Source organism: Topomyia yanbarensis, chromosome 3 (genome assembly GCF_030247195.1).
Source record: "Topomyia yanbarensis strain Yona2022 chromosome 3, ASM3024719v1, whole genome shotgun sequence".
NCBI classification, from domain to species: Eukaryota; Metazoa; Arthropoda; class Insecta; order Diptera; family Culicidae; genus Topomyia; species Topomyia yanbarensis.
Genome location: NC_080672.1, coordinates 428,201,656 through 428,224,617, shown reverse-complemented (window position 1 = coordinate 428,224,617; position 22,962 = coordinate 428,201,656). Strand labels below are relative to the sequence as shown.

The 22,962-nt window shown below is 41.0% G+C and overlaps 1 protein-coding gene across 1 annotated transcript in view; it reads right to left on the bottom strand.

Moving 5' to 3' along the window:
- Window positions 1–22,962, bottom strand: part of LOC131687315 (scavenger receptor class B member 1) — a 157,662-nt gene that overhangs the window by 52,968 nt on the left and 81,732 nt on the right. Inside the window, exon 2 of the mRNA XM_058971392.1 lies at window positions 19,001–19,295. Coding sequence (XP_058827375.1) covers window positions 19,001–19,133 — 133 coding nt within the window. The 5' untranslated portion in view covers window positions 19,134–19,295. The remainder of the gene's footprint in view (window positions 1–19,000; window positions 19,296–22,962) is intronic.

Sequence of the window (22,962 nt, the reverse complement as noted above, 5' to 3'; positions counted from 1 at the left end):
TTTATCACTCATTTGCCGCTGCAACAATAAAAACTCACATTTTCACACGAAATTTTATTGGCACTCACATAACTTCTCCCGATAAGCCTTCGGCGGAGCCGTGGCTGCACGATCAACGAAGATTTTATGAGATCACAAGAAAACACTACGTACTGCTAATAGCATCGCTGGTCGTCAAGCTGCCTGATCTAGAAAAGCTTGAGTGGGTCCACTAAAGAAGGGGTCACACTGAAACGACGCTGTAGAAGTTGATGGATTTGACAATTAACAGATCTTAAGACAGATGGTTTCGGTGGGCACTAATCTTGGATGGACAGTCCAAGTCTAGTTCATGGTTGATGATGCCAACTATCTGGGTTACCATAAACAGGTCAGCAATGGAGATCTACATGAACTATTAAAGAGTCACTACGCGTTGGAAGAATCAGTGAATAATAAACGCGTCGGCGATTGGTTCGAAACTGGGTTGATATGGAGCAGAAATGATATGCACATATCTCTACCGACGAAGAACTGACCAATATTGCTTCCGACCAGGTCTGGTATCTTCCGATCACCCTCGTCCAGAGCCCGAAGAAGGCTGAATAATTTCGCCTCGTATGGGATGCTGCAGCAATGGTACAAGGAGTATCCCTAAATTCGCAGTTCCTGAAAGAACCATATATGCTCGTATCGCTGGTCTCAGGCTTTCACAAATGGCGAACTGCTTTCGGTGGCGACTTGAAGGAGATGTTTGAGTGTGAGATTAAATCTACCACTGACCGGCGGTGTATTTCTTTACTCGTCCAGAACAGAGTACTAAAGACCTCCAAAAGAAATTGTGTTCAAAAAACTTCACCCATGCACTAAAAGTACCATGTACAGAACGCTGATAAGACTGGTGGTCCTCTACGGGCACGAAACCTGGACGAAGCTCGAGGAGAACCTGCAAGCACTTGGAGTCTTCGAGCGCCGTGTGCTTAGAACTATCATTAGCGGCGTGCAGGAGAACGGTGTGTGCAGGCGAAGAATGAACCACGAGCTCGACAGGCTCTACGGCGAACCAAGTATCCAGTAGGTGGCCAAAGCCGGAAGGATACGATGGACAGGGCACGTTTCGAGAATGCCGGACAACAACCTTGCTAAACTTGTGTTCTGCCCAAATCCAGCAGGTACAAGACGACGAGGAGCTTAGCGGGCCAGGTGGGCTAACAGTTGCAGCTAGATCTGGAAGGTATCGGACGCAACCGTGGGTGGAAAGAGGCAGCCGCGAACGAGTGTTATAGAGAAGGATCGTTGATCAGATTATATCAAATAAATTGATGTAACATCATATAAATAAATAAGTACTGCAAAACTTGACCGTATTCGATCATTCAATAATTGGTTCCAATATCTTCAAATATTCAACTCTGGTTCAATCCAAACGAATTCCGATATCGACTGGCAACTATTCCTAGTGTATCGACTCACACCACAACTTCTAATAATTGCTCAATCGGCAATCTTGCCCTCTGATTTTTTCTTTTTTCAACGGTGACAGTTAATCCCTACCTGTCAGCTCTTCATCAGCTAACAACTCACAAAGTGTCGATATATGTATCAACCATACACTCATCCAAGCAACCCGATCGAAGTATCAGCCGAGTGGCATAAACCAAGCATTGACGATACCCGTAGGGCAAAGCACTCGCGTTCACATTGCCCGTGGCTGGGCACCTGCAATTTCTTAACGAGGAAGCTTATATCAAGCAATAAAATTCATTAAGGGATGACACTAAAATTCGTCCGAACAGGAATACGCGGAATTACCCCCGTTTTTAATTTCAACTGTAATGTCAACTACGTCGACCTTTCCAAAATCGTAACACAATATGGATTTATAGTTTGTTGTAAAAAAAACTTGAGAATTTTTTGCGTGCACCGTCATCGATTGCTACGATCGCAGGAGGTTCGGCTGGTTCACCAAATGGCGGGATTCCAAATACGGACCTGGGTATTCCACTTAATTCTACGGGATCTGGGAGAGAAACAAACCTGCAGCGTCAGTTTATTTCGGGTGTCACAAGCAAACGTCAAAGCAGAAAGTGCTGGGTTTCGAATATAGTTCTCATTCTCAACGAAGCACCTCGAAGAATTGCAACCGTACTTGTTCCAGGGAAAACGACCACAAAAAGCTCGTCGCAAACTGAGTAATGAGATTCCTCGATCCTTAGGACTCTTATCATAGTCCATCGTCCACGAGTAAATTATGATACAGTGTCTGTAGCGTCTCAACTGTGAGTGGAACCAGGAAATTGCTGAGAATTTTAGAAGCACCGGGCGAGGTTGTTTCCAGATGTTGAAGCTATCTGAATTTCCTCATGTTATTTCGGCGACCAGCGATTAGCAACGGTTAAGTTCACTGTAGTCTGACTCGGGATAAAGAGGCATCTGGGAGTACGGCTGAGTCAAACGATCTCGCACTGTTTTCTGGACGTTGTCGCGCACTGCATGCATTTCGGATAGACGTGATTTAAGAGTCGACGAAGATAGCATACTGCCGTCTCGTACCGGCCGCAAGAAGTTTGGCCAACGCCAGTATCGACGATCGGAGAGACTGACAAAGTAGCTAGAGGAGTTGTTCTGTTCCACGGAGTAATCAACACTGGATCAAACTATTACGAGTGACAGCTAGCATAGTGTGTCTCGTCGCCAACGGCCGATGAAAGAGCAGAGGAGAGACGTCACTGTACGAGCTACGGAGAAGCAGCGGGAGCTGATCGAAGCGACGATGGTGAGTTGTGTGTCAGTGAGGAGCTCCAGTGGGCGGAAAGGATCCTGTGGCAGTAGACTCAGCGGAACAGCTTCCTGGATCAAATGAGTGTACTAATCAGTAACTTGAAGCGTCAGCCAGGCCCGATGGAGATTGTCAAGAGAAGTAGTTCCATCTACAAGAGTTCACCCGTACTGGACGACGAAGTTATGCTACGCATGGACAGTCGACTCGCATATTTCGAGAAGATCCCATTCGACAAAAGGCATGCCATAGTCTTGTTGAGGTTCTGCAGCAACATGAGGAGTGCGGAGGCAGATTCCGAAAATGCTTGCCGCAATATACGGAGCAAACTGAATTACTAATGCTAAATCATCTCCTACGAGGTACGGTGTCTGGTGCAGACATGATGGTGGACGAAGAGCCGACAGATCCTGGAGCAGCTCTGCGGAATATGTATAAGTGATAGCTCAGTACCTTGCAAATTGAAATGGGATAAAGGTGGAGAGCAAAGAGCACCTTCTGATGATCAACTAATGCGCAGTGGTCCAGGAAGCGAAATTAACAGGAAACAATTGTTCACGGTTTCATCTTTGGATATAGAAATTCGATGTCTTAGAAACATTTATTCTTCCTAATAAACTTTTTCTTTTGACTTATGCGGTTTTGGGGTGGTCGTAACAATCGAAGTTATAAAAATTAATTCAAATTCTAGTTCATATAGAACGATACTTTCTTCTGCAATTTTCTGGAACATCAAGTCTTATAAATTTGTTGAAGATGACAATTTGGTATCTCAAGCGGCTTTCATTTTAGAGTGTTTTCCATAACGTTACGTCGAATAATTTTTTACTGTGATTTTCCTCATAAAAATGGCGTTCCTCCACTTCAAGAGTATAATTACTAGAGTTACTATATTCAGAGTTAGGCGGACACAAAATACTTGCCTCTTGGTGTTACAGAAATTCTTTTTGTTCTTTTCGTTTCTCTGTACTCGATAACACAGGAAAAGAGTGAAATAATTATGACCATAATCGCAATACCTTTTCTATTTACATCCAAAAAGTGCATGTTATGTGACGCCATGCTCCGGCATTCGACATGTTCAATTGGCTCCGCTCAGTGTCTCCGCCTAACTATGAATATAGTAACTATAATAATTACTAATGTTAGCATCCTCTAGCGGTAACATGTGGAATTAAAATTTTCTAACCAAAGCATAACTCATATTATATACTAAAATTCTTCTAAACTTTCAGCTGAAACTGACCATTATTTCACAAAAAGTATAGTTCGTGGGAATCGAATACTGGTACACAACCATGCGCTGCTAGGCCCCATGTAAAATAGACTCAGACATCACTTCGCAATAAAGATAAAAACCTTTTCTAACAAAGCCGGGTGACTTGCAGTCATTGAAAAAGTTAAATTATCTTCCTTATTTTCACTTGGATTGATAATCTGATGCAAACAGTGTCACCTAGCGGTGAAAATGTGAACTAGTGGGATTTATCCATGTAAATAGTCGAAAACTTCCGGTAACTAGACTTGTACGATTGGCCGCAAATTTAAAGCAAGCCCTATCGGTGGGACTAGGAATCGACTCAAACAATCACTATTTTTCTGGGCAGTCTATTCTATTATTGTCTTCGAATGACAGTTTGGGACTGTAGTTACGGCAGCAATAAGTGCTCCGATTGCGCCCAATTCGGATTACTTCCGGATACATGGAAGACGCGTCTTAGCCAATGTGGTGCTCGTCGACGTTTGCAGCATGCAGCAACGACGCGAATTTGTCTTTGTTAACATTTCCAGAACGGTCATTCGACAGCAATTCGAGATCACCGTCATAATTAGGATGAGATGGCAGAGATTCGGCGAAAGCAACGGTGTTCGGTAATGTCTCATCGCTCGGTGGGAAATTCGAGTCTGACGCCAAAATCGAAGAAAGTACACGGCGTGAGCAGATCCGTGTTACCGGGAAAAAAAATTATTAGCTTGATTCCCATCTGATCGACAGTTTCAAACTCTGTTTCGTATTTGCCCTTTTTGCCTCAAGCAGGTTGTCCTCGCCGAGCTAAACCTAACGATTATTTGACAAAAATGTTTAGTTCGTGCGAATCGAGTACTGATACACAACCATGCACTGCTAGGACTCATGCAAAACTGACTCAGCCATCACTTCGTTAAAAGCTTAATAACTTCTTTTAACAAAGCCGGATTCACTAGCAGTCTTCGACAAAGTTGTAGGGAATTAAATTATCTTTCTTATTTTCACTTACAATGATAATACGATCCATACAGAACCATTTAGCAGCGAAAATGCGAGTTAGCGGATTTTCTCCATGTAAATTGTCGAAAAATCCCATACAAACTTATTTTTTTTTTAATTTATTTTTTTTTAATTTATTTTCGTCAAGCATATGTAGACTACATAGAATGGTTTTACAATATTTACTTATATACTATACATTATTTCTACGGTTTAGTTCAGATTTGATTTGTTTTCTAGACATGGAAAGGTCAATTATTACACAATTTTCATTATAATGACGCATCATTCTATTGATGGGGCTATTTTTAGCATAGTTTGTCCTAAAAGATTGTTCTTGGAATAAATTACGAGTTCTTAGTTGTCGGCTAGGTACATAAAATTTTATTTGCGAAAGTAATGATGCGGATTGTACACGTTGAGAAATAATGTCGTTGATAAAGTAAAGCATGACAAATTCGCGGCGTTCTTTGAGCGTTTGTATATTAATGAGCATGCAACGTGCTTTATACGATGGAAGAGGAAATGTCGTCCAGTTTAGTTTACGAAGCGCGTACAAAATAAATTGTTTTTGCACTGATTCGATGCGTTCTTCGTACAGGACAGTGTGTGGGTTCCATACTATGCTGCAATATTCCAAAATTGGCCTGACATATGTATTGTATAATGATTTTATTGTGTAAGGGTCTTTAAAATTGTAGGTGAAACGTTTAATAAAGCCCAGCATACTATTTGCTTTATTTATTATTGTATTATAATGTTCAACAAATGTGAGCTTGGAGTCTAAGATTACGCCTAAATCTCGTACAATTTTGGATTTTTCTACAAGTTGGTTTCCTAAGTGTATGTCTATGGGAACATTTGAAATTTTTCTGCTGAAGGTTATTGAGTTGCATTTCTTTACATTAAGTTGGAGTAGACTTTTGCTACACCACATGTGGAATATATTTATTTCGTTTTGGAATATTTCAGTGTCTTTGGCATTTCTTATTTCCATGAAAAGTTTCATGTCATCTGCATATATAAGCACTTCAAGATGTTTGAGTATAAAGGTAATGTCATTAACGTACAAAATAAAACGAAGAGGGCCTAAGTGGGAACACTGGGGTACGCCAGAGGTGACAGAAATTGGTTCCGAGAGTATATTCTGAAAGCGAACTGTTTGTTGACGTTTCGTTAAATATGATTCGAGCCATTTCAATAGTTTATTTTCATACGTCTCCCAACCTTTGAACGGAACGGATCGTTATATTTCACAGTGGTGCTCGGTGTGTAAATTTTAGTGAGTCAAGGTCATCCTTTGTTCGTTCGTTAGCAGCCGTTCTGCTGGTGCCGACAGTAAATCCAGTACATTGTTTTCGCTGGTGCGGAACAATCGACGTTGTTTGCAGATAAGTTTTGCTTTATTTTTTTTCCTCGTTTGCTTTCTTTCCTTTTCCCTACTTTTACTCTACCTTGTAATCAAATAATAAGACACATTCCCGTTTATATAACGCTCTGCCCTCGTGCTTAAATGGCCGAGGGCGAAATACCATCTGATGCAATCATGGAAGTCCCTGATCCCCCTAATACTCGCATTGCTCCCCGTATAAAGCAGTACCCAGAAGGTTCCTCTGGGCCATGGGTGGTATATTTTCGGACCGGAGAGAAACCGGTTAATATATTAAAACTTTCTCGAGATCTGACTGCTAATTACCCGGCCGTAACTCAGATAACGCGTGTTCGGGCAAACAAGATACGTGTTCTAGTGAATGATCTCGGCCAGGCAAACGCGATTGCTTGCTGTGAGCGCTTTACGCGGGAATTTAAAGCGTACGTGCCTTGTGTGGCCTGTGAAATCGATGGGGTAGTGTCCGAACCGGGCCTGAAATGCGAAGAACTGTTGGAGCACGGGGTTGGCTGCTTTAAGGACCCCTCACTTGAACAGATTAAGATCTTGGAATGCAAACAATTGTATACCGCAAACACCGAGGGAGGTAAGGCTACCTACTCTCTATCAGGCTCGATTCGGGTGACATTCGCCGGGTCCTCTCTTCCCAACTACATCCTCCTTGACAAGGTTCGCCTACCAGTTCGCCTGTTCGTACCGCGCGTCATGAACTGCAGCAATTGCAAGCAGTTGGGCCACACAGCCACATATTGTGGAAATAAGAAACGATGCGGCAAATGCGAAGGAGAGCATGAGGATGACTCTTGCGACAAACAAACTGAAAAGGGGTCATGCATAAATGACGTAGCATTTTAGGGGGTAGGTGGGGTAAACCAAATTTGTGACGAAGTGTGACGAGGGGGAGGGTAGGGTCAGAAGTTGTGCGACGTAGCATTAAGTTTAAATTTTTTTGGCGGGCATCAAACCCATTAATTAGAGATAATTTAATGTTCCTCCATTCCCAAGTTGCTTTTCACGCGGTTTTTCATTTTGTAAATTTTACTGTTCGCGGAATAGCAGGCTAGCAAAGAAATGGAAAGATTTTTCATGCGGATTTAAATTTCCACATTAGTTAGCTAATATTGCTAACTAGTAGACTTATTTTGGTAGCTGAATTAAATTTTCTTTCGGATTCAATCAAAGAAAATTTAGTAATTTAGTTGAGCTTATGCTTCCTAAAATCGTTGGCCGCTGCAGGATTGTGAACTTCTCTTCATGCTTTATGACATGTAAAATTCTAAACAAAAAATATTTGTCATGAAATGGGCTTGTTTTGTAGGAAATTTGCCATTATAATGAAAATTTTGATAAAAGTCGTCAAACATTTTGTAAGGACATATATTTAAAAGAATTGAAAAACATGTAATTTTTTCATCTCCCGGTCGCGTTGCGTGGGGGGGGGGGTTAGGCAAATGCTACGTCATTTACAAGGGGGAGGTTAGAAATTTGTGACCAAATGCTACGAGGGGGAGGGAGGGGTCGAAAATCGTCAGAAAAAAGCTACGTCATTTGTGTACGGCCCCAAAGTGTATTTGCTGCGGGGGCCCTTCACATGCTCTTAAATCATGTCCTGCGTACAAGCAGCGCGGGGATAAAATTAAGCGCTCCCTTAAGGAACGCTCAAGGCGTTCTTATGCAGAAATGCTAAAGAATGCTTCGCCATCTGTCCTGTCCGAAAATCCCTATGCTGGTTTGGCTAACGTTGAGCAAGAATCTGACGACCCACGAGAGGGAACATCTTTGGTTAACCCAGGGGAATCCAGGAAGAGGAGAAATCCAGCCTCCCCTACATTGCCTCGTAAGGGTGCCAAGGTGTCGTCCACTCAGAGTGCGCCATCTACAACCAATAAATCCAACGGAAGTGATGCACAAAAGCCGAAGCAATTTGCTCCAGGACTTGGAAATATTAATTCTAACAAGGAGTACCCACCACTTCCAGGGACATCCAAAACCCCAAGTGTCCCCTTTTTTCAAACAGATACTCAGTCCAGTAGCGGACTAATGAAATTTTCTGACATAGTGGACTTAATTTTCACAGCTTTCAATGTTACTGATCCTCTTAAAAGCCTTCTGATACGTTTTCTCCCTATAGTGCAAACATTTTTGAAGCAGTTGACTACTAAATGGCCCCTCCTTGCAGCGATCGTATCCTTCGATGGCTAAGTCATCGAACGAGGTCACCGATTCGATCACTGTTCTACAGTGGAACAGCAGAAGTATCCTCCCGAAAATCGATTCCTTTAAATTTTTACTAAATAGTTTAAAATGTGATGCTTTCGCATTATGTGAAACTTGGTTAACTTCCGATATAAATCTCAACTTCCACGACTTTAATATAATTCGTCTGGATCGAGAAAACCCCTATGGAGGAGTACTTTTGGGGATCAAAAAGTGCTATTCTTTCAACCGAATTAACCTCCCTTCGACACCAGGCATTGAAATTGTCGCTTGTCAAGTTTTAATCAAAGGTAAAGACCTTTGCATTGCTTCCATCTACATTCCTCCTAGAGCCTCGGTAGGGCACCGAACGCTTTGTAATATCACGGAATCCTTACCGGCACCGCGGCTAGTTCTGGGAGACTTTAACTCGCACGGTACGGTATGGGGCTGTCTTCATGATGATAATAGATCAACATTAATCCAAGATCTTTGCGATAATTTCAACATGACCATCTTAAACACGGGAGAAATGACGCGGATTCCTACACCACCAGCACGCGCAAGCGCGTTGGATTTATCGCTTTGCTCGACATCGCTACAGTTAGATTGCATGTGGAAGGTGATCCCTGATCCCCACGGTAGCGATCATTTGCCTATCGTGATTTCAATTGCTAACGGTTCAAGACCATCGGAAACAATCAATGTATCGTATGACCTCACACGGAACATTGATTGGAAGAGTTACGCGACCGCGATATCCGTTAAAATCGAATCCACTCAAGAACTTCCTCCGGAGGAAGAGTACAGGTTTTTGGCTGGCTTGATTCTCGACAGTGCGAATCAAGCTCAGACTAAACCAGTACCCAGCGCGAATACCCATAGACGGTCTCCCACCCTGTGGTGGGATAAAGAGTGCTCAGAGCTGTACGCGGAAAAGTCCACTGCATATAAGGCCTTCCGGGAAGACGGGTTACCCGCTAGCTATCAACAGTACGCGTCGTTAGAAAGGCGAATGAAGAGTCTAATGAAAGCCAAAAAACGCAGTTATTGGCGCCGGTTCGTCGACGGGTTAACGAGAGAAACAGCGATGAGCACTCTTTGGGGTACGGCTCGACGTATGCGTAATCATAATAGTACCAACGAGAACGTGGAATATTCAAACCGTTGGATATTCGCTTTCGCCAAGAAGATCTGTCCGGACTCTGTCCCGGTACAGAAAACGTACCGCGCCGCGTCTTCTCACGATACCGCGAACGAAACACCGTTTTCGATGGTGGAGTTCTCACTTGCTCTCTTATCGTGCAACAATAACGCCCCAGGGTTAGACAGAATCAAATTCAACTTGCTGAAGAATCTGCCTGACACTGCAAAAAGGCGCCTGTTGAATTTATTTAACAAGTTTCTTGAGGGTAACATTGTCCCTTATGAATGGAGGCAAGTGAAGGTCATCGCCATCCAAAAACCAGGAAAACCAGCCTCCGACCACAACTCGTATCGGCCGATTGCAATGCTGTCCTGTATTCGGAAGTTGTTCGAGAAAATGATCATGTTTCGCCTCGACAATTGGGTTGAAGCAAATGGCTTACTGTCAGATACACAATTTGGCTTCCGCAAAGGCAAAGGGACGAACGATTGCCTTGCGTTGCTTTCTACAGAAATCCAAATGGCCTATGCTAACAAAGAGCAGATGGCATCAGTCTTCTTGGATATTAAGGGGGCTTTTGACTCAGTTTCTATCAACACTCTGTCAGAGAAGCTGCACCAGCATGGTCTTTCGCCAATTTTAAATAACTTTTTGCTAAACCTGTTGTCTGAAAAGCACATGCACTTTTCGCATGGCGATTTAACAACATCGCGATTTAGCTACATGGGTCTTCCCCAGGGCTCATGTCTAAGTCCCCTGCTCTACAATTTCTACGTGAATGACATTGACGATTGTCTTGCCAATTCATGCACGCTAAGGCAACTTGCAGACGACGGGGTGGTCTCTGTTACAGGGCCCAAAGCTGCCGACTTGCAAGGACCATTACAAAATACCTTGGACAATTTGTCTGCTTGGGCTCTTCAGCTGGGTATTGAGTTCTCCACGGAGAAAACTGAGTTGGTTGTTTTTTCTAGGAAACGTGAGCCGGCGCAACTCCAGCTTTTAATAATGGGTGCAACGATCAACCAGGTTTTCACATTTAAATATCTCGGGGTCTGGTTCGACTCTAAAGGTACCTGGGGATGTCACATTAGGTATCTGAAACAGAAATGCCAACAAAGGATCAATTTTCTCCGAACAATAACTGGAACATGGTGGGGTGCTCACCCAGGAGACCTGATCAGGTTGTACCAAACAACGATATTGTCGGTGATGGAGTACGGGTGTTTCTGTTTCCGCTCCGCTGCGAACATACACTTCATCAAACTAGAGAGAATCCAGTATCGTTGCTTGCGCATTGCCTTGGGTTGCATGCACTCGACCCATACGATGAGTCTCGAAGTGCTGGCGGGCGTTCTTCCGCTAAAAAATCGATTTTGGGAACTCTCATATCGATTGCTCATCCGATGCGACATTCTGAACCCGTTGGTAATTGAAAACTTCGAGAGGCTCGTCGAGCTTAATTCTCAAACCCGATTTATGGCCTTGTACTTCGACTACATGGCACAGAGCATTAATCCTTCTGCATATACTCCCAACCGTGTTCGTTTGCTAGATACTTCTGATTCTACTGTATTCTTCGACACATCCATGAAGGAAGAGATTCGTGGAATCCCGGACCATATACGCCCGCAGGTGATCCCCAATATATTTTATAATAAATTCCGAGAAGTCGACTGCGACAAAATGTTTTACACTGACGGATCAAATCTCGATGGGTCCACTGGCTTCGGTATCTTCAACAATACTATCACCGCTTCATTCAAGCTCAATGATCCCGCTTCAGTTTACGTCGCAGAGTTAGCTGCAATTCAGTACACCCTTGGGATCATCGACACTCTGCCCACAGATCACTACTTCATCGTTTCGGACAGCCTCAGCTCTATCGAGGCTCTTCGTGCGGTGAAGCCTAAAAAGCAATTACCGTATTTTCTGGGGAAGATACAGGAGTCCTTGTGTACGTTATCTGAAAAATCTTATCAGATTACCTTTGTTTGGGTCCCCTCTCATTGTTCTATCCCGGGCAATGAAAAGGCCGACTCATTAGCAAAGGTGGGCGCATTAAATGGTGACATATACGAAAGACCAATCTGCTTCAATGAATTTTTTAGTATTTGTCGTCAGAGGACGCTCAACAGTTGGCAAACCTCGTGGAGCAATGGGGAACTTGGACGATGGCTACATTCGATTATCCCAAAGGTATCAACGAAGCCTTGGTTCGGGGGGATGGATGTGGGTCGGGATTTTATTCGTGTAATGTCCCGACTTATGTCCAATCACTACACCATGGATGCGCATTTGCGGCGTATTGGGCTTGCGGAGAGTAGTCTGTGCGCTTGTGACGAGGGCTATCACGACATCGAACACGTTGTCTGGGTGTGCGCCGGGTATTGTGACGCCAGGTCTCAGTTAAAGGAATCCCTTCGGGCCCGAGGTAGACCACCCAATGTACCAGTCCGAGATATGCTGGCAACTCGTGATTTCCCCTATATGTCCCTTATTTATACCTTCATAAAAACGATAAATATCCCAATTTAGCCCCTCTCTTTTATTTCTCGTTTTTAGAGTTTCCTCCTGCCTTGTGGAACCGATCAGCTCCAGAGTGCCACTATGTAACCGCCGTCGCCCTTACCACTACGCCTGCATAGAAGGAAACTGAAGCGAGAGCGACTCGAGGTCCGATGACTTTTGAAGGATTCCCCGCGGGTCCGAAGAATACCATCCGCCAATCCGGTACTCGACGACTTACTAGACTGAGGCGCAAATTTGATACGCTGATCTCCTCCCCCCCCCCCCCCCCGCCGTTCGAGCGAAAGTTGCAAGTTTTGCTCTTCTTTCCCTGTCTCTCCCCTGTCTTTGATACAACTGCTGCTACACTGATGCGGAAATAAGCCACCCTTTGAATATCTTGACCAAGCATAAGTTTTAGTTAAAAAATTCAAATTAGTATTCTGTATTCCTAGTTTTAAGATAGCTATAATTTTTACTCTTTATTGAAACTCTTGTCCTCCATCTTGTAAATAGAATTGAATCCCTAGTTTTAAGATTTCTGTGAAATTTCTCATAAATATTTGTTCCCCCTTTTGTGTACTAAACTATATTGTTAGTTTTAAGATAACCGTAAAATATTTCGTAAAATACTATTACTCCCCCTCTTGTATATCAAAGTGAATCCCTTGTTTTAAATTTTTTTCATAAAAAAATCTTTTGGCCCTCTTTTGTATATTGAATCTTATTTCTAGTCTTAAGATAGCTGTAAACTTTCTTTCCTTTGTAAAAAAAAATATTTCAACATTGTAACCTCCTAGTTTTAAGATATCCAAAAAGTAAAAACAAAAGCATTTGGCACCGCCAAGCTAACGCATTTGTGCCTATCAAATAAACGAAATGAATAAAAATAAAAAAAAAAAAAAAATAGTTTATTTTCTAAGCCATATTTTTGCAGTTTGAAGAGTAATAAAGGTATGTCAATACGGTCGAATGCTTTACTAAAGTCTGTGTAGAGTGTTTCCACATGGTTGCCATTGTCCATTGCATTTACAGTAAATGTTACAAATTCTAAAAGGTTTGATGTTGTTGAGCGGCCTTTATAAAAGCCATGCTGCTTGCTTGTTATTTGATTTTTGATTTGCTGAAATATTTTGTCATTTACTAGTTTTTCAAATAATTTTGGAATGCATGATATAATGGCAATCCCACGATGGTTTCGGATGTCCGATTTAGCGCCTGATTTAAAAATTGGAACTAAAAAGGATGATTTCCATATTTCTGGGAATGTTCCATTTTTCAGTGACATGTTGAAAATATGTAGTAGTGGTAGAGTGAATTCTTCTGCTAGATTTTTTAAAATTATTGGTGCTATTCCGTCCGGTCCAGGTCCTTTTGATGCGTCCAAGTTTTTTAGTGCAGTGGTAATTTCGTGTTCAGATATTTCGTGGACGGCAATGTCATTTGAAAATTCAGGTATAAATGAAAAGTAGTCGCGGTCGCGGTCTGTTTCGGAATATGAAGTATACACTTCTTGAAAGAATTTTCCAAATAAATTGCAAATTTCAGTATTGTTATTTCCTACATGTCCGTCAAAATGCATTTGGGATGGAAAGTTGCTACTTTTCAATTTTGTTTTCACGTAATTGAAGAAATTCTTTGGATAGGTCTTGATTTCAGTCTCGATTTTACGATTATATTCTTCATGTGCAGTGTTAATGGCTATGTCCAGTTGGGAGCAAATATCCAGATAGTTTTGCCGATTTGTAATGCTATGTTCTTTCTTGTAAATTTTATGTGCCTTTTGCTTTCTATTTTTTAAATTTTTCAGATGTTGGTTGAACCATACAGGCTGCTGGCCGCCATGAGTTCTTCTTCTTCTTTTTACTGGTACTGTTCCAGAGATTAAATTAGTTACAATTAAATAGAATTTAGTCACTGCTTCGTTGACATTTCCTTCTATACTCAATGCAGTTTGCCAATTTATTCTACATAGTCTACGTTTGACTTCTTCGAAGTCAGTTTTATGGTATTCCGGCACTTCCTCATACTCCAAGTCGTTCGGGGAAGAGCTTTGATGAATAAAAATTGAATATTCGATTGCTGTGTGAAATACTTCATTTTTCCATAATGGAGTTAAAGATGCATTAACACAGAAGTCTTCAGTGCAGTTCGTGAATAAGAGGTCTAAATATGAATTTTGTTTATTTTTTACATGGTTGATTTGGTGCAGGCCAAATTCAGATATTTTGTCAAAGAAGTATTGAAGTGTTTCATTTTCGCCTACGACAGGGAGTAAGATAGATTCGTTTTCAATGTCTACGATGAAGTTGGTGTTACGTTGATTAAAGTCGCCATAAATATGCAGTTTTACTTCAGGTTCCATGTTTGACATGATAGATTCTACAGTTTGAAAAAATAGTTCAAATGATTTTTTGTGAGCATTTTCAGGTGGAGGAGAATATGTGCACTTCTCCTGATATTACTGCTTTTGCCCATATATGTTCAAATTCTATATGTTTAATGGTTTCTATTTCTTCTGAAGGAAAGTCTGCGTTTATGGCTATAATGACTCCTCCTCCAGACTTTTTATTACAAAGAGACAAATTACGGTCATGCCGAAATACATTAAATTGATTTCCAAAAATTTCTTCGCTTCTTACGCTTTCATCCCAGCTACTTTCTGTTCCAAGAATTATATTAAAAGAAGATGAAATTAGTTTTTGTTGGATTTCTTTCATTTTGGCTGGGCTTTTCATTCGATTAAAATTTTGGCAATAGACCAAAATTTCAGTCGAATTCTGTTGTGGATGCGAAGAAGTTTTTGGAATATTTAAATTACTTACAGTTATATTTTCTTCCTCTATAGAGGGCGTCGTTACTTCCGAAAATTCGACGTTCCAAATTTATGCGTAGCTTCGCGGAGTTGTTGAAGGCGCCTGGTTCTTTCGCTTGATAAAATTTTTCCATAAGAGTCGAGGTCTGCTGCTGCTTCGTCTGGGTTTAGCCCATATTCCTGATAGACTTCGATGAAAATGCGCAGGAGATGGTCAGGAGTGGTCGGTAGTCCTTCGGATGCGAGCGTCATTTTGATGCTGGTCGGCGTCATTCCTTCCACGCAAGTAGATGGGTGTTGGTCCTTCATATATGCCAGGTATAGGCGTACAATGTTCATTATTTTTGGTTCGCGAAGTCTGGCCTTTAAAAAGCGACCGTCGCCATTCGTTGATTGTGACGTGAGGCGTACGATTGGAGGGTGCAAGGGGTCCAGTTCAAATTGGCTGTCTGTGTTCGAATGTTGAGATGTGGTTGCCAATGTGTTTAAACTATTTTCGCCGCTGGTAGGTGTCACTTTCATATGTTTGGGTTGAATGTTTTCGTTAGCTGAACGGTACGGGTTGATGGTGTCACCTTTTTTAAAGTTTATGAAATTTGTTTTTACTGCTGGTATTGCAAGACCTGCAATCGGATGTTCGGTGGTTGTGGGAGGAACGGAAAATTGTTTTTTCGCCGTGGCAAGTAGTAATTTGTCTGACGTCTTACCACTGTCGTTATGATGATTATTGTTAGCGCGATCGTTGTCACGTTGACTTGACTGCTTACGACGTTTTCGGTTGCGCCTTGCCTTATCAGCAGCTTTCTCCTGAAGTCGTCGAATGCGTTGTTTGGCGTCGTATTTTGTCCAATCCTGCTTCCATTGCCGTTGGTCCGGTAGTTAGTCTTGTCAGATTTGCTTCAAATTTGGAGCTCCTGGTGAGACTAGGAATCGACTCAGGCATGGGCCGATAGAGGTCATTTTTTCCTGTCACTCTAGTGACCATCCTGGCATTCAGCATATGAAAGCCATTGCATGAAGCTACCCAGTTTGTATGCTAACATAGATAACTTTGTCAAGGCATTCCAAAAGTGTGCGTCCGTAGCCAGGTCACTTTTCCAATCTTCGTCGACTGCTTCGTGGCAACTCGTCCACGTGGATTATTTCGGTCCTATCGAAAACGTCTATTACCTGATCGCCGTTGATTCCTTCTCCAAGATCATCCAAACGTCCCGTTTAACCTCGGCAGCACCCATCGACATCCTCATTGGGTTGTTTGCTTGGCCGGGTATACCTCTTATACTAGTTAGTAGCAATGGGACCCAATTCACGAGTAACGAATTTGCCAATTTCGACATCTCAAACAGCATCGAATACTAGACAACGGCTCCATTCCATCCTCACTCAAATGACCGACGATTTATGGAAAGGATCAAAGCGCCGTTAAAAATCTCGTGGAAAGAGGATCGGTACTGCAAGTACTAGCCATATTACCGTTAACGTAGCGAAATTCGTCCAACGGAGCTTCGCCAGACCAGAAGCTGCTGCGTCCCCATCGGTACGGTATCCGGTGCCAACGTTAGACGAGAGGATATCTACCCACCTGGGTATCGCTTAGCTGCTGACACGACTCCGAAGCCAACTTGCCGATCAAGACACCTCTTGCCAGCATTCGTTACAGCTCGACGCTCCATTGGACGCTTGGAATGTACCAAGTCAACTCGGTTCAAGAAAGTTGTGATGGTAGTTCGTTATATTTAGATGAATTTGACAAGCCAATGGAAATATTAATAGATTTTGCGGGTTGTTATTTTCCAAGATCAGTGTTTGCGTAAAAAGTATTCTGACCGCAGCGGCAGATATCCTGCCAAATATTGTACCCATCCATATTTAAGTAGGATTTCGTGGTTAACGTGGTTTAATTCAGTTGGTTGTTAGTATTTTATAACTTTTACAGTTATTGCATGGCTCTTTCCTGATGCAGGGTCTTCGCACAGTTTCACCACCTTTAGCGGTATGAAGCATATGAATGTTGTTAGACATGACTGGTATTAATACCATGTTTCAAATTATGGGATCCAAACAACGACACAAGAGTAAAGTTGTATATTCTTGTTTACAAAAAAAAGTCACATTGGTAACAAAGATAGTATCGGAAAATAAGTAGGGGGACCCGGGGCTATTAAGACAGTGGGGGTAATTCGGACCTCTTCGATTTCTCAGAAAATGGCAAGACTGTCTGACTATCGTACATATTGGTGGAACCGCTGTTCTGAAACATTAATTTTGATAACTGAATTTGATTCTTTGTTCTTTGTAGAAAGGAGATACAACGTGTTTCGTTTTTTTGCAATTCTCAAAACAAAAATCATTATAATGGAAAAACCGTGATTAAATCAACAAATAAAAGTGAAACAATGAATGGTAAGTGTTTTGGAAAGCTTGAGGCTCCTATTTTTTGGAATGATTTTTGTTTGGGTGAAAACGCAGATATTTTAGAGACGCTCCCCACTTTTGTGCGAAATGAGCGTACGGGGCTATTCGGACCCCCCATTCCGTCCACCACCGTTTAGCGGCTTGTGGCTGCGCATACTATAGTACACGCCACAGTAAAGAAAATACATGGGTCGCCAATCGACAGCTGTGACTTACCAGATTAAGTTTTTGTAAAGCAAATTATTTATTTTTGCTTCTTAAGGAGTGTCTCTTATAAATATTTCATAGGTAAACATAATTCCATTGAAAACAAATTAAAGAAAAATGACGGTCCGAATTTCCCCTACATTGTAAAAGGATGGAAAAACGTAGAGGTTTGCAAATAGTCGTCTAGCGCTACCATTGAGTGGTGCAAATGAACCTTTTTTTTGGCACCAAAATGTAGCTGAGGTTTCAAACTAACAATGAGGACCTTTGATCGGTAAATTTTTCCACATCTATTCACCTAAAAGGGCCATTTGCTTAAGTAGGTCCGAATAGCCCCGGGCTCCCCTATATTATTATTTGAGTCAAAGTTGTCATTATTGCTCAATGATTTTAATATTTATTTAATAATCCGTTCAATTTATATTACAAAATTGACTCTAATTATTAGTTTCAAGCGAAAAGTTTCGCATTCGTGTAACTTTCATAGGATAATTTGTAATGGGTAAGATTTTATTTTTTTAAATTTAATATTCAGCAAGAGCAGAAATTTTAATTCATGCAGAAAAAATGTTTTTAAAAGATATTATTATAACGCATTAGATTTATGAACGAAATCAATAATCCTTTATGGTATTTTACTTAAAATCTTTTAACTAAAACCAAAAGGTTGCATTGGCATTTCATATGAACGAAAGTAAAACCATCTATCGACTGCAGATGTGATTTGCACATAGAAATTATGTTAAAAATTTGCTTATAAAATAATTAAGATGAATTCAACATATTTTTTTATTTCAGTGCATTTGCTGATCCAGCACATTTACAACATAAGGAGAACGAGAATTGCACTTCCCCAAGAGGGCGGTTGCCAGAACAAATGAGGTAGCTCGTCGTATGTAACCAAGCAGTTTGCGGTAAACCACTTAATGAGCATTCCACAGTAGGCTTTGCCGCTGATGGAGACGCTCCGTTTCTTCGTGGGGTGCTGACAGAAAGAAACCAGGTGTTGATCTGCACTCATTGCCTATAGTCATAAGTTCATCTCAAGTCGTAACTAAGAAAATGATTTACATCCCCAGCCTGCTGCGGTAAGGAACACCGATGACCGATGCGAAATTTCCCCTCTCGAACAGTACGAAGCGGTGACATTTTTCACTTTACGATGTAGGTTTTTTTAATTGCCCTATTATGGACAGTGTCGCGTTGCATGTTGATTGCCCATGATCCTTGACTTTTTACGAGATCTTCCCCAGCCGATGGATTCCGTTGGTGCTGATTTTTGAAGCAAATGATAACTCTTCAATAGGTCTACTTACTGTTGTTGAATTTCGCTCCCTGCGAAATAAGCATCGATAGCGGCGTAGGCCCACTTGGGCCACGTGGCGGCAGGCCAAACAGCTGATTGCTAGCATTTTGTCCCACTTTGAAGTAGTTTTTGTGCAATCCCATCACGTGGTTGACAGCCCCCGGGTCGTCCTGGGTTTGAAGGTAGCGTCGTCCTCGTCGTCGTCGTCGTCGTCTCCACCCGCGCCTTTTCCCCCAGAATGAGGTGGCTTTATCTTGACCGGCCTTCGAAGCCGCAACCCGTCAGAATCCGGCTGCTGGGGTAATCTGAAACCGGAAGAGAGTAAGGTGACAAATTAGTATGTTGATGTGAATTTTTGTCCTCTGTGGGAAAATTATGATCCGTGAAATTTTCACAGTCAAAATATATGGTCTTGACATTGAACGATTTGGTTTTGCCCCGCCAATACGAACGAAGCGCGATTCATGGCCAGTCATTGACATAACTCGAAATGTTTGTTTATTCGACAGACAATAAACACACCAATTCGGTAGGTTGTATAATAATCATCGCCTACTTATAACATCTTTCATCTTTCTTCTTTCATATCACTATCTCATTCTACCGGTTGAGCGAGGTTTCGTCGATCGTTCGTTTGTTTTGTTTTTCATTCATAAATTAACTGACCCTGGTGGATATAACCAAAAATACAAGATTTATCATATGCTAGCCCCGCAGAGTCAGTGTCAATATTGGCAAACTTGGCTAATTGTATGCGTCCGCGGTTGACGCGACACTAGTTGACCGAACCCCTGGGGACGAGGATGACATTGAATGCGACAGCGAAACAGTATCCTCAGGTGGTTTCGAACCGAAAGTCACACCCAGATCCGTCCGTTCCTGTCGCATCATGAAGAGTAGAATTATGCTTCTGAATTTTTAATTATATGATCGCTTGGCGTGTGAAGATGCTGGGTGTGTGATGTTTCGGTCTTGAACACGCTCTTGGTTGGTCCATCCTACCGCAGAACTAGCTAATGATGGGTGCTGGTAAGTGTGTTTACACGCGGTTATGGAACTGATTAAACCTCTCTCACTGGTTTATGGTGAAGGATGAGCAGGTTAAACAAGAGTTTTTTTTATACCTAAACGAGATTTACCAGCACGATCGAGATACGAAATACTGATCATTATAATTATTATTAATTTATTTAAGACACTTGTGTCTAATACTGATCATTTACGACTATTTCTCTCACTGATAATTTAGTTCAAATTATCATAAATTTTCATCTAGTGAAATTTTAGCTAGCCTACGTGATGATCTTTTAGCATGATATGGCGGAAAGAAAAAAATTATTTCTAAGAAAAAATCCAATTTAAATTCGTGATGTTTCTTCGATAGATTTTTATGTTTCATCTATTCTATTGGATCGGTATCAGAAACCAGAGCGACCATCCCGGATGCTCATAAAGAAAACCGCTAAATATATTGGGATTTTACTACCATAGTTTACAGTATGAAAAGCAGAGCAGCTGATCAAGATTGATAAATTTTGGTTACTCCCTCGAAAAGTTCAACGATGAAGCGAAACCTGTTTTCGCCATAAGTTAATTTCGCACCGGCAGTAAAATTCGGTAGATGCCAAGCATTATAGAACCGGCCTAGCAGCTTGAAGGGATTCCTATTTATTCATGTATATGCTAAACGTCTGAGTCCCAATATATTAAGGCATGCGAATAAATTAAGTTTGATTTCTACTGCTTCCTGTATCAGGAACCGTTTGAATGGGCTCGGCGAAGAAGATTTACATTTCGTCAGATGATTAGCGAGGCGAGAGATCTGTTGGTTGCTTATGGCGATCTTATTAAATCTAAAACATCGGTTGGTTATTCTTATCTAATATCTGCCAAAGGAAAAGAAAACAGGTGGGGTGTTTTGGTGTTCGTCAAAAAAGAACTAAAGTTTTTTAGATTTCAGAGAAAAAAGAAGTGAAATATTTGAAATTTTAGCAACTTTCGTTGTACTGAAGGGAACTACACATTTTTGGGAATATTCAGTTGGCAAAATATTTACTACTTTCGTATAAAATTGCGTATCATATTTAGAAAGCAATCTAGAAAGTGGTGTGAGAAGAAATAAAATGCGCAGACTATCTGGGTTGAACTATCAAATAACGGCGCATGATGTTGCTTTCGACGAACCAAACCTCAAGAACTTTAGGTTTATATCCCAGAGTGTTGGTGCCTTGGGTGAATTCTATTTTCTAAATTGTTATAGTATTGACAAAGCTCTACTAATTCCACTCTATCTCGAAATCCACAAGAATGATATTTTATCCTCAAGATTCTTGTTGGCCATCGATAGTTTTCTTTATGTGGAATATAAAGCCGCCAATGTTGTACGAATTGCGAAGGATTTAATATCATGAAAGTCAAGAAAGATAAGCTTCGCGTTATCATTGATACACTTAGACGTAAGCTAAGGAGATGGCCTCTTGTGAGTATCGCCATTATATTCCATCGTGTGACGTTGAGATTGACGGTGGTATCATCGAATCAAGTCACACTGACGGGGATTTACTGAAGTCAGGTGTTGGTCGTTTGGAAGACATCATGTTCAAGAAGCAAAAGGTATTTGATTGTAAGCAATTTCATTCGATGTAAAGTTATGAATCCACTAGAAATTGGAAGTTTAAAAGGTTTGTCGAGCTGCAGTTCCATACCACATTTATGACAGTGTATTTCAATGACTTGGCACTATAAATAACTATAACCAGTTTTCTTCCTACAAGTACCAGTATATTAAATTCTCTCGATACCACTTATTTATTTTTGACGAGTCACGGATTGTTGTGTTCGATGGTTTCGGAATTTTCATTAACTATATTTTAATTTCAAATCAGTTATATAACCGATCAAGCAGATGTTCAGCAGCCTTTATATTATACTCGCGGAGGAGGTAATAATTGAGCTTCTATGTTCATTGAGGCTTGATAATCACGGTCCGTTCTTTTTTAGGAAGATACGGAAATATCTGAGAAGCTTAATACACAAATCTAAAATTCAAATCAATTTTCTTTAGTAAGATTTCCTGTTCATTGCTCCGGATACCGGATAATGGGAGTGCGTATAAATTTTCCTAGGTTGGTGTAATTGACGATGAATTTTGTTTATATATTTTAACAACATTCTCTTACACTCTTAGGAAAAATGAAAATTACATTTGACGTAAACAACATATCGACGTATTTTTTCTGTCTGATAATAGGATTTTACATGTTCTGATATGTAAAATTAAATATTATGAATCTTTTGATGTAAAACTCAGACTGAATGACCTAGGAAAAGCCGACCAACTCACATTTTTACATGTAATTCAATGTAAATTTATGTGAATTGGGGCGCTCCTTTTATGTGCATCTGAGGATTGAAAAAGTCACTATACGAATGTGTGGAATAGGGTAATATGAGCAAACGGCCCAATTATAACCAGAAATAAAGAAATAAGAGGTGAAATTGTTAAAGGATCTATTGAATTTAATGAAATTTATAGCGCTTCTTATCAGAAGATGCTGACTAATTGACAAACATTTTGAGGACAATGGACATCTGGCACGGTGTCTTAACTCAATAGTCCCTAAAGACATACTTTGGATTTAAATCGGGGCTTTATTCGTGTAATGTCTAGGCTCTTGTCCAATCATTATAGCTGCGCATCTCAAATATAACGAGCTTTAACTTCTAGAGTTTAGCAAAAATATTCAAGATAGCAATCTCCACAATTTTGCTGATATGTCGTCTATCAACAATTCTCTTTTTCTCACTGAAATAATACCTTATCAAGCTCTACTTTCATAATTGCATAATGTTCTTGTAGACTTCTATTAAAGAAGTATATAGGAAGAACAGCTCATGTTAAAAAGAAGGAAAACAACAACAGATCAACAGAATATTGAATAGATACGAATATTGTAAATATAAGAATAATCA